Source organism: Arvicanthis niloticus, chromosome 9 (genome assembly GCF_011762505.2).
Source record: "Arvicanthis niloticus isolate mArvNil1 chromosome 9, mArvNil1.pat.X, whole genome shotgun sequence".
In the NCBI taxonomy this organism is placed as follows: Eukaryota; Metazoa; Chordata; class Mammalia; order Rodentia; family Muridae; genus Arvicanthis; species Arvicanthis niloticus.
Window position 1 is genome coordinate 28,410,907 of NC_047666.1, and position 11,211 is coordinate 28,422,117.

The 11,211-nt window shown below is 54.8% G+C and overlaps 1 protein-coding gene across 3 annotated transcripts; it reads left to right on the forward strand.

Moving 5' to 3' along the window:
• The first annotated feature begins 434 nt into the window (after window positions 1–434).
• Window positions 435–10,521, forward strand: Tpra1 (transmembrane protein adipocyte associated 1). Of its 3 annotated transcripts, none has more exons than XM_034512441.1 (12): window positions 435–707; window positions 4,164–4,285; window positions 6,103–6,234; window positions 6,338–6,470; window positions 7,590–7,676; window positions 7,808–7,880; window positions 7,965–8,044; window positions 8,444–8,554; window positions 8,634–8,694; window positions 8,841–8,943; window positions 9,062–9,142; window positions 9,935–10,521. In XM_034512441.1, exons 3-12 carry the CDS (start codon window positions 6,119–6,121, stop codon window positions 10,197–10,199), a joined length of 1,110 nt encoding a protein of 369 aa, XP_034368332.1. In that variant the 5' UTR covers window positions 435–707; window positions 4,164–4,285; window positions 6,103–6,118; the 3' UTR covers window positions 10,200–10,521. The 3 variants fall into 3 exon arrangements, with proteins under 3 accessions (XP_034368332.1, XP_076796207.1, XP_076796208.1); XM_076940092.1 differs by lacking the exon at window positions 435–707 and adding an exon at window positions 747–820; XM_076940093.1 differs by lacking the exons at window positions 435–707; window positions 4,164–4,285; window positions 6,338–6,470 and having other exon boundaries at window positions 6,102–6,234; window positions 9,935–10,337.
• The last annotated feature ends 690 nt before the right edge of the window (window positions 10,522–11,211 follow it).

An 11,211-nucleotide genomic window follows, 5' to 3' on the forward strand; every position in this document is an offset into this window, starting at 1 on the left:
GGGTGACTGAGACCGGGACTGGAGCCCTGTAAACACCAGATCCCTTTGAAGTGGGCAAGCAGACGGCGTCCGAGGAAGAGATGCCTTCCCTTCCCTCCTTCCCGGTCCAGGTGACCAGAGGTCACTATTATGGGGCGCCAGTCCTTTAGGCTCCACCCTCAAAGATACAGGGCGACCCGGTCAGAGGACCAGAGCTGACCGCAGGAAGATGCGGGGCAAAGACAGAGCGTGCTCCGTGCGCTTCCCAAAAGGCTTTAGGGATGAGCTGTGCAGAAAAAAATTGCCCCGTTTGAAGTTTCTGTCACCCACACTTGGCTTCGAGTCGACTGCAGTCCCTTTAAGAGCTCCGCGGGCCGTCTCACTCCCCTGAGGAATTTCATTGGTCTGTTCCACCCCTGTGGGTGGGATCCCATTGCGATAGGCTGCTGGAGGCCGGGAGGCGGGGATGAGTGCCACAAACAGGGGTTGTGACTGTTTTCACAGTTTTGCTTAGACGAAAAACACTAGCCAAGGCGCCTGCTAGTCGCCGCGCTGCCAGGGGAGGACTAGGCAAGTCCGCGGGTCCCGTGAGTCCTGAGCGCGGGCGGCGTCTGGCCTCCTACGACCGACCCACATAAAACCTCAGCTGCGCCTCTTGCGCGACGCTCCCCGGTTCTCGCTACCTCTGAGGGGTCGGAGTCCCGGGGCCTGCGCAGCCCAGCTCTCAGGTAAGCGCGGCCGAGTCCCCATCTCCTGCTCCGCCAAGCTAGCGAGGAGGCCCTATCCTGCTCCTTCTTCGGGCTCGGGCCTACCGTCTCCTTCTGTCCCCGTGCCACTTGGGGTACAGCCGCAAGACAACCTTTGAGAAGTTTCTGGGGACCCTAGCGGTCACGATATGGAGCTGGACACCCGCAGCTCCGGGTGCAGCCAGAGCTCGGCGGCAGCCGGAAAGGACAGCCCATGCTCTGCCTCTGCCTTCCTGGCCTTGCGGAAGGAAGGACAACTCCTCTTAGCTCCGTAACGAGGAGGGGGTGGTGGGGTCTGGGGTACAGACCCCCCAGTCCTTGTCCAGCTCGGTTGCATTGTGCTGGAAATGTGTGCGCGTCATAGCATTTTATGAGATCTTATCTGTTCTAGAGGGTTAGGTCACAAGACCTAGGACAGACAGACACAAAGCATGTAAATACACCTGCTGCCGATGGAGTCCTAGTTCTATAAACAGCACACCAAAGAAGTGGGTGGTGGTGGAGGAATCAGGAGGTGGAGGTAGGGGGAATGGGAAGTTCAAGACCTACCTTGGCTATTTGCAGAGTTGGAGGCTAGCCTGGGGCAAGTGTTGTTGAAAGAACAACACCCAGGTGGGCTAGAGATACTAAAGTCCATTTGGAGAGGGAGGTATCAAATGATGAGGTCAAGCTGGGGGAAGGTGAGCAAGCACAAAGGCCTCTGAGGTAGGTGAGATATACGTTGGTGACTAAAGAAGGGCAAGAAGGATTGTTAGGAGGCAGAGAGCAGGTCACCCGGACCATCCCTTCTTCCTGTTGTCCACGGTGGCCTCTTAGGACAGAGTCTCTTCTCTATCACCAAGGCTGACAGATTCAGAGAGAGAGGCGTTGAACTTAGCCTCTATCCTCTGGGGATTTCCTATGCTACTCTGCAGCTAGACTTAGATCTAAGGCTTAGCAGCCTAGGAAGTAAGGGAGAAAAGTTTTGGGGGGCTGTTTGCACTGCTACCCTTCTACTGGCTAGGGATCCCACATAAGAGCTCAGAAAGTTTGAGCAATCCCATTGCACAGATGGAAAAGACAAGCTCTCTCAACCTCTCCCAGGGCAGGGAGAGAAGGCCCTTGGGGAGGTGTCTGGAGGTATCAGAATAGGTTCCACCTGGGCCCAGCAGGCTAGCCACAAAGGGTAGGAGGAAGGCTTGAGTCGTGGGCAGGAGCCTGGCCTCTGGAGAATGCTCGGAGGTCAGAGCTGCCTTTCAGGTTCACCGATAGAAGAAACCTTGCCTCAGTTCCCTGGTCCTCAGAGGCCTGGGCTCTCCCAAGATGCTCTGCTGCTCCTGCAAGATGTCGCAGCCCTTCTTTGTCCCAGGCAGTCCCCTCTCCTTCCTCTTTTCCTGGTGGGCCAGCTCCTTTCACTTCTCTATCACTGCATGTGCCCAAGGCCAGAAGATCTGGGGGAGAAGGGCCCTAGGATAGAGGGTGGGGTCTGTGGGTCTCCTGGGCCATGCCTGCTCTTCTTTGATTGGGACCCTAATGGTGCTTGTCCAGTGTCCCTAGGAAGGAAGCACAGGGCACAGAGCCTATGTGCTGGAAGAGTGTCCTAATGTGTTTGTTATCAGTACTTCAATTATTTCCGGAGCACAGTCACGGCAAGTACAATGTGGTTACTGCCTCCCAGCCCCAGTACTGCTAAAGCAGGAGTGATTCAGGTCGGGAGTTTGTCTACTCGCTCAGGTAGAAAGGAGTGCCTGGCTAGGTATAGAACTGGCCAGGATGTCAGGCTCGGGAGGAAACAGCTGAACATTGTGACTCCTAAAGATGGGTTCCCAATCCTACAGAGGAGTGTCATAGGTGGCAGCTCACACCTCTAGTCCCCCTTTCCTACCGGAAACCATGGGCAGACCTCTACCCTCACCCTGTGTTTATACCCTCAATCTGCTGCTTGTGTGGCTTCTGCAGACGTTTTCTTTCTTTCTTTCTTTCTTTCTTTCTTTCTTTCTTTCTTTCTTTCTTTCTCTCATGTATATGAGTGTTCTGTCTGCATATACACCTACATGCAGATCCCATTACAAATGTGGTTGCTGGGAATTGAACTCAGGACCTCTGGAAGAGCAGCCAGTGCCCTTAACCGCTGAGCCATCTCTGTGGCCCCTTGGTTGACATTTTCACAGCTTGACTTTTTTTTTTTTTTTTTTTTTCTGACTGTCATAACAACTTGCTAGGTAGCTGTGATTGTCCCTGTGACTCTCAGAAGGGAAGTGACTCACCAAAGGTCACTGCAAGTAGGAGGCAGGGATGCCATCCTAGTCTGGCTTGCAAATTCCTTAACCTACAAGAAATGGGAACCAGACCTGGGGACACAAGCCTGTTGTTATCTAGCTATTAGGAAGTTGGGACAGGAGGATCACAGGTTCAAGGCTGGGCAACATGGGCAACATAGGGAGACCCTGTCTCAAAAGGAGGCTTGGGGACGTAGGTCAGTATCCACTTCTTGCCTAGCTTAGGTCCAGTGTCCGGCAATGCAAAATCAGTAAACATCTGATATATTTGGGAAATTGAGAGGCCAAACTCAAACACCCTGGTAGTGAAGGGGACCCGGCAGTCTTATGATTGAAAAGAATGGGTGTCCTGTGGCTGAATCCAGGGGTTACTAGGAGTTCAGTGTTTCTCTCTGCATCCACCTTGTGGCTCTGCCCTGTGTGAGCTTTCTCTCTAGGGCCCCAGCCCAGAGTCACACTTGGCCTGCTGACCTCAGCAGGGTACTCACTGGCCAGGGTGCTGGTTGGCCAGATTTGGATATACTCGCACTTCCTGACATTTGTGCTGTACGGAGTTAATCCATCTAAACCTGTGGACAGCAGGCATGCCGAGCACCCTCGGGAAAGCGGGCCATTTGGCTGCCTGACCCTATCCCACCTTCTCGGACCTGCTGCTGTACCTCCTTCCTGCCTCACCGAGGCCTGTCCATTCTCTGCAGTGGCCTAAGGGACCCTGCCCATATGACGTGGCGTCTTGTCACCTCTTTGGAAAGACCCTCTTCAGTACTGAGAGTGAAATCTATTGAAATCATGGTATAGGTGTGCTACCCCATCTGACCCAGCCTTACCAACCGTGTTGATCTTTCCAGCTGCCCTGACCTATTCTTTTTGGTCTTTGGCCAGGTCTGTTTCTACCTCAGAGCTTTTGTATTCACTGTTCTCTCTAAGGAATGCTCTTTATCTAGAGTTTTCCAAGGCTGACTCCTCGGTCATGTGTCCTCTTGACAGAACACCAACCCAAATCAACCTTCCTATGTTCCCTGGAATTCAACCTTAACTGTGGAGCAAGGCCATGATAACTAGATAGAAAACCGTATTGTCTTGTTTGTGGAAGCACCCTTGGGCATGCATGGAGAGACCTACTTCTATCTCAAGGTCTAACATGGCTGCTCTTGTTCCTACCATCACATCCATATTCCAGCTAACAGGAAGGAAGAAGGGCACGACCTGAAACTGGCGAGTTGCATTCTGCTGGTGTCCACGTGGCCAGTCCCTCCTTCAAGGGAAGCTGAGGAGAGCAGACTGAAATCCAGGGTTCTGCTGGTAAGGAGTGTGGATCCTGGAGACATGTCTGTGTGGTGTGTGTTCCTGTCCTAGTGACCCACTGCACTGTCTTCTCAGCACTTAAAAAGGGTTTGTGTCTCCACCCCCACCCCTATCCTTGGGAGGAAGACCTCAGGAGGGTAGGCCTTGCCTGCCCTGGCGCTCCCACATCTGAGCAGCTCAGTGAGTTGCTGGTTATACTAACCATGTGGTCAGATCTGCTGGGCAATGGTGCATGAGTGAAGGATAAGGCTCTGTTCACCTTTGCTGGTGTCAGGAAAAGCCAGCTTCTTTTGGGGACGTCCCACTAGGAACCAGGGACTTACTTTCCCTCCTTGGTCTTCCCCTCAGAAAGCTGGAGGTGTACCAGATTGGAAAAGGCTGGGGACAGGGTCTTGGCTGGCTGCTTAGAGGTTTCCTGTCCCTTTCAGCAGAGACAGCACTGGAGTGTAATAACCCTGGCAAACCGAGAATGTCCCCAAGCCCCCCAAGCCCTGCCTCTTCCTGGTGCTGCTTAGTTAGTGAACCCACGGTGCTACCGCTGACACCAAGCAGGGGGCACCAAGCTCCTTGCCACTCCTGCCACAGACAGGTCACTAAGCCTCTGAAAATCTTTTCCTCTGAAAAGATTTCTGAAGCATTCCTGGTAGTATACAAGATAGTGCGCCCACGTCTAGGTGGAGTGTCTGGGACATAGTGTGCCACCCCGTCTGCAGAGTCAATCCCAGCCTGTTTCTGTATCGGTCACGTGTATGAGTCTGGATCCATACACGTCACATTCAGGAGGCCCATTCATTTTACCGCAGTTCAGGCTCATTCTTTCTACTGCCATCTTGTGGTCAAGAGCTGACACTGCTTCACCCGTGTACAACCCTTGCCTAGCTCCTGGCTGTTTTGGATAGAGGTGATTTCCTTCAGATCACTGACCAGAATACTGTCACCCATGAGTCCTGAGGCTCAGCTTGTCCAGCAGGAGTCCCCACTACCATCCCTTCACAGCCCTCTCACCAAGATTCCTCATCTAGGGTTTTTTGGCCACCATTAGTCCCCTCCCTCCAAGGCATTCCTCAGACCTCAGATCATGAGCTCTCTGGTCTTTCGGACTGAATGTCAGACTTTCCTCCTCACATTGTCACAGAGACACTGGCCTCTGGGCTACTCTGGTCTCCAGCTTCTCTGGGGAGCCCAGCCTTCTCAGATGACCTCTTTGAGCCTCTTTGTACCTAGAGACCCCTGTGCTTCAGGTGTCCCTTCCACCTGCAGCTGCTTTTCCAGTGCAGCAGAGAAGGTCCTGGGTTCCTTTGAAGACCTTAGTGGCTGTGTGGCCTCAGACCAGATGGTGGGTGGGTTTTACAAGGTGGGGTTGGGAGCCGTATCACTCAGCCTTCCCAATACAGACCTGCTGAAGCATCACCAAGGCCTCACCAAGAAAATACTGGTCTCAGTGCTAGTCCAGAGGGGACACTGAAGCACCAGGAGGCCAAGCAGCAGAAGCAGGGTGGGGACCATGCTCTGAGCTCCTTTATCTCTGGAGGCTGGAAGGACAATTTGGATGGTACCTGTCATTGCTCTCTGATGCTCAGGAGCTGGAGGTGGCTTGTGTGGCTATCAGGGGCAGAGGCTTAAGGCAGAGCCTGAGAGGAGGGAACAGGCCCTGTATGGAGCTAAGAGCCCCCTCAGCCTTCTCCCAGCCTCCTACTCATCAAGTCCCAAGTATGGCTTGCACTCTGCACTGCCAGTTTGGTTTTCCCTGGTAGCCTTAGACTGAGGGAGGAGGGCCAGGGCCCTGTGCCCTAACTACATGGGCTTGTCTTCAGGGCCACTGCCGGTGGAATGGCCAGCCTGCAGGAGGCCAATGGAAGCACAGCGTGGCCACCGCCCCCAGCATCCAATATCAGCGAGCCCCACCAATGCCTGCTGCTGCTGTATGAGGATATTGGCTCCTCCAGGTAGGGCTCCTGGCCCCACCAAGGGAGGGCTGTGGGTGGGCTCTCAGGGGGTCAGGGTGTTATGGGCTGGGGAACTAGGAGCCACCTTCTGTGCCCCCTGCAGGGTCCGGTACTGGGACCTCCTGCTGCTTGTTCCCAATGTGCTCTTCTTCACCTTCCTGCTCTGGAAGCTTCCCTTAGCTCGGGCCAAGATCCGTGTCACCTCCAGCCCCATTTTTATCACCTTCTATATCTTGGTGAGTTTCCTTCCATCAGTGACAAAAAGCCCACCTCTGCTTTAAGCACAAAGGGGAAATGAATGAACTTCTGTAATGGACATGCCTTCTGTTACGGCTGGATGCAGGGGCTCTTCCTCTTGCTCTCTGCTGCACTTGGTTTTCCCTATAGAGATGATGCCAAGGACAGACAGGAACTCACCAGGGAACCCCTCTTTTCTTGGCTGCTACGGGAGGCCTAGCCTGTCCTTGGATTGGCCCACCTAGGATCCCACATTCATGCCTGAGCCATTAACAGGCTCGGAAGGAAAGGGAAGGTTGGGGCAGGTTGGTAGACCATGCTGACTGAGCAAGGCGGGTGATCCTATGGGAAAATGGGGAGCTGGCAATAGAGGGGTGGAATGGACAGAATGGACGCTGGGTGAGGAAAACTGTGTACAGCAGCTACGTTCCGTCCTCCATCCCCCCACTTGTGTAATGTCTGCAGCAGGCTCACCTGAGGGGAGGGCCTGTGGACTCAGCCTTTGGTGGGCCCTATGTGTACTGTTTTGGGGTTAAGAAGAAGCCTGTACATGAGGCAGAGGCTCTAAGGGTGACCTCCCTGGGTATACTCCTATTCCAGGATATGGGGCTCTTTTCTTCTGTAAGGAGAGGAGCCTGACTGGAATACCCCCACACTGAGACTCTCAGATGTTGTTCCAGTAGCTGAGTGGCTCCCTGGTCCCTTCTGTGGTCAGGCTCTGAGCTCCCCACTAATGGTTGGTGGGCATGCAGGGAGACATGACCTGGGGAGCACTGGGGGCTGTTGGGCATAGCCTCAAGGCACTGGCAGGCTGGCGAGGCTAGTGTCCTTTGATGGTAGGAATGGGAAGAGGCTGGCTTTCCTCTATCACTTGCCTAAAGTCATAGAGCAGGGAAGCAGCAGGGATTGGTCGGAACCCCAACTGCCTGGTTCTCTAACCACAGGTATCTGACGGGGCTGGCTGGGCAGCAGTGGAGTTGTCCATGCCTGAAGCCTGTGTTAGACCCTCCCTGTCCCCATTCCTTGTCTAGTTAAAACCTTCCATTCTTGAGTGGACTCTGCGGAAGTGAAGCCTTGTTGGTCCTGACACCATACTCTGTCCTTCTCTTGCCCTGCAGGTGTTTGTGGTAGCCCTGGTAGGCATTGCCAGGGCTGTGGTTTCTATGACAGTCAGCGCCTCTGATGCTGCGACAGTTGCTGACAAGGTGCATGGGGGCAGCCAGTCTGGTGGAGGTTATGATGTGCCCTCTGTATCTTTATCCTGTTGGAGAGCCTCAGGGAGGTCTGGCTGGGTGGAGCCCACCCTTAGTTGACCCTGTGCCTCTCTGTGCCCCAGATCCTGTGGGAGATCACCCGCTTCTTCCTGCTGGCCATTGAGCTGAGTGTGATCATCCTGGGCCTTGCCTTTGGTATGTGTCTTTGGACCTGGGCCCACTCTCTCTACCCAGAGATGGCCCCTAGAAGGAGGGCTGACTCACCTCTGTCCCTTACAGGTCACCTAGAGAGCAAGTCCAGCATCAAGCGGGTACTGGCTATCACCACAGTATTGTCTCTGGCCTACTCAGTCACCCAGGTATGCGGTGGTAGAGTCAAGGGTCATGTTTCTAAACTAGGAGTGCTCCCAAGAAGTCACATGGACTAGGCAGGGCCAGCTTTCCCTAGACATAGACTACAGGTGAACCTTGAGAAGGCTAAGAAATGTGTGAGAGCTAGCTAGTGCCTAGACAGGCACCCTGAGAGTATATGCTATGGGCGTTTTGTTGTGTTGTTGTTGTGTTTTTAGGGCTGTCCTTAGGTTTTGCCCACAGAGGACTCAGCCAGGGTCTGAACTGCCCCTGGAGTTAGGAGGGTGGGCATGGCTGAGGCATAGGCAGGGGTGGAGCCTGGCATGCTGGAGAGCCCTGAGCTGTGCAAGGGAAAGCCAAGAGAGGCTCCAGTGGTAGGAATGAGCCGACCTCCTTGCCTACTCCAGGGCACTCTGGAGATCCTGTACCCTGACTCCCATCTTTCGGCTGAGGATTTCAACATCTATGGCCATGGCGGCCGGCAGTTCTGGCTCGTCAGCTCTTGCTTCTTCTTCCTGGTGAGGTCTGGCGTGCTCCCTGGGGGCAGGTGAAGTAGCCTGGCCCGGCCCGGCCTCCCTGTCACCCCTATCTCTACAGGTCTATTCACTGGTGGTAATTCTCCCTAAGACCCCGCTGAAGGAGCGCGTATCCCTGCCCTGTGAGTACCTGCTGGAGTGGGGGCATGAGGGCACTGGCCTGCTCCTAGCCTGCATCTGGGGAGCCTGGGAAGGGGCAAAAACCCAAGGTTTATACCTGGGCCTGAAGGGTAGGGTGGTTCAGAAGCTCATGACCCTTGCCCCCCAGCACGGAGGAGTTTCTACGTGTATGCAGGCATCCTGGCCACACTCAACCTGCTGCAGGGTTTGGGGAGTGCTCTGCTCTGCGCTAACATCATTGAGGGGCTCTGGTAAGAGGGTAGCCACCATGGGGGTGGGGTGGGCATGGGGTACAAGTGGCCACCACTGTGGCAGAAGGGGTCCTCATTTCTTTGGGTCCTGGCCATGCTGACCTGCTCCCCACCACAGCTGTGTGGACGCCACCACCTTCCTGTACTTCAGCTTCTTCGCACCACTCATCTATGTGGCCTTCCTCCGTGGCTTCTTTGGGTAAGTGATGGCCAGACCTCTGCACTCTAATGTGGCTGCACCTACAACTGCTGTGTGTGCATGGCAGTAGCGGTGAGTGTACAGAGGGCACGGAGCAGCGCACAGACAGGTGCACACCCCAGGGACAGGGCTGCCATTCGGCAGCGCTGTTCCCTTACCCAGTGTCAGCAAGCACCTACTATGAGCTACATCAGGGGAGCAAAGCAGGCATGAGTGTGCTCAGGGAGCATGTACCTGGAAGGGACCCTGAGGGCCCATAGCAGCTGGTGTATAGGTGCAGGTGGGGAATGGCTAAGGCTAGGATGCAGGGACAAGGACAGGCTGCCACCCAGGCCTGATCTGGTGGAGTGCAGGCAGGGGTTTGTTGTCTTGTCAAGGCTGGGTGGTAGACATGGACCATCTCAGGGGAGGCCTAGGTGAGGCTGTATTAGGCTGTTGCCTGCTCCCGTGTGCACAGGCTGCTGCTCTATTGAACCTCGTCTAGCTATCCTGAAGACAGTGACCAGGGTCAGGAGTGGGTAGTCAGTCATATGTTGCAGGCATAGGGGACACACTTGGCCAGGGTTGGTGAAGCTAGGGTTTAGTTTATTGTCTCCCATGAGGCGCTAACACACCCATGGATGCTGAGGTACAGAAACTCTTGACCCAGCTCTCAAGAGTGGGTGGGACCAGCTTCAGAGTAAATCTTGCTGGGTCAAGGGTTCCTTCAGGGGACCTAGGCTTCTCAGATGAACTAGGCTCTGTCTGGCTCTGCCCCTCCTGACAGCAGTGGCTTCTCTGCACTCTCTCCAGCTCAGAGCCCAAGATCCTGTTCTCTTACAAATGCCAAGTGGACGAGGCTGAAGAGCCAGACATGCACCTACCACAACCCTACGCCGTGGCCAGGCGTGAGGGTGTGGAGTCTGCAGGGCCTGCGGGGGCCTCCTCAGCCAACTACTCCAGCACACAGTTTGACTCTGCTGGAGTGGCCTACTTAGATGACATCGCCTCCATGCCCTGCCACACGGGCAGTATCAACAGCACAGACAGTGAGCGCTGGAAAGCCATCAATGCCTGAGTGGGCACCTAAGCATCGGGGAGGCCTGTGGAGACAGATGAGATCCTGGGTGGAGCGGAGTGCTGTTGGGAACTCGTGTGGATTTACCCCTGGGCAGGCTCACCTGCACCCCAGGCTACCAGCCTCTTCCCGTCCGTCACCCCCATTCTCCTTTGCCTCCTGTGCTCTAGTTTGGGACTGCTGCCTCCCCAGCTCTACCGTCCTGCTGGGGTCCTGCCTGCCCAGCTCTTTGTCCCTTCTCCACAGCTCTCGGCCTCCCGGCCACAAGGCTGCAGTGTATATATTTTCTTGATCTATTTTTTAATAAAAGCAAAAAGTAGTAGGCGTGGGCCAGTGCCTTTCAACAGCAGGGCCATATAAGTGGAAGGGAGGCCCCCAAAAGGGATGACCTCAGAACTGGCTGCCAGGGAAAGGTAAGGGGCAGGTCACTGTCACTGTTTGGAGGGGAAGAGACGGATGTGGAAAGAAGGGAGTTCGAGTGAGCTGAGGTCACCCTGCCATGTTTAGTGCAGTGTAGTGGAGCCTGTGGTCCCTACCAACCTCAGCTCCTTCAGCTATCATCCCGGGCCACCTCTCTCCAGTTAATGTCATCTGTAAAGTAGGGGATAAGAGACCCATCTGACGCCGTGTGCTACCAGTCACCTGCTAGAGAAACTCATCCTAAGTCTCTGGACCAGTGCCGAACACTGCGGGGATGTGGACTGAAAACACAGTAGTAGCTGCCGGGAACAGTGGAAAAAAAGTGCTGGGTGTGGGCTGGAGCGGCGGCGGCTCAGTGGTTAGCACTGGTTGGTGGGCATGGGCTGGAGCGGAGGCTCAGTGGTTAGAAGTGCTGGTTGGTGGGCGTGAGCTGGAGCAGAGACTCAGTGGTTAAGAACACTGGTTGCTCCTGCAAAGGACCTGAATTTGATTCCCAGCACCTATGTGATGACTCAAAACCATCTATAATGGCCATCCCAGGAGATCTGCCCTATTCTGATGTCTTCAGGCACCAGACACATTTGTGGTACAC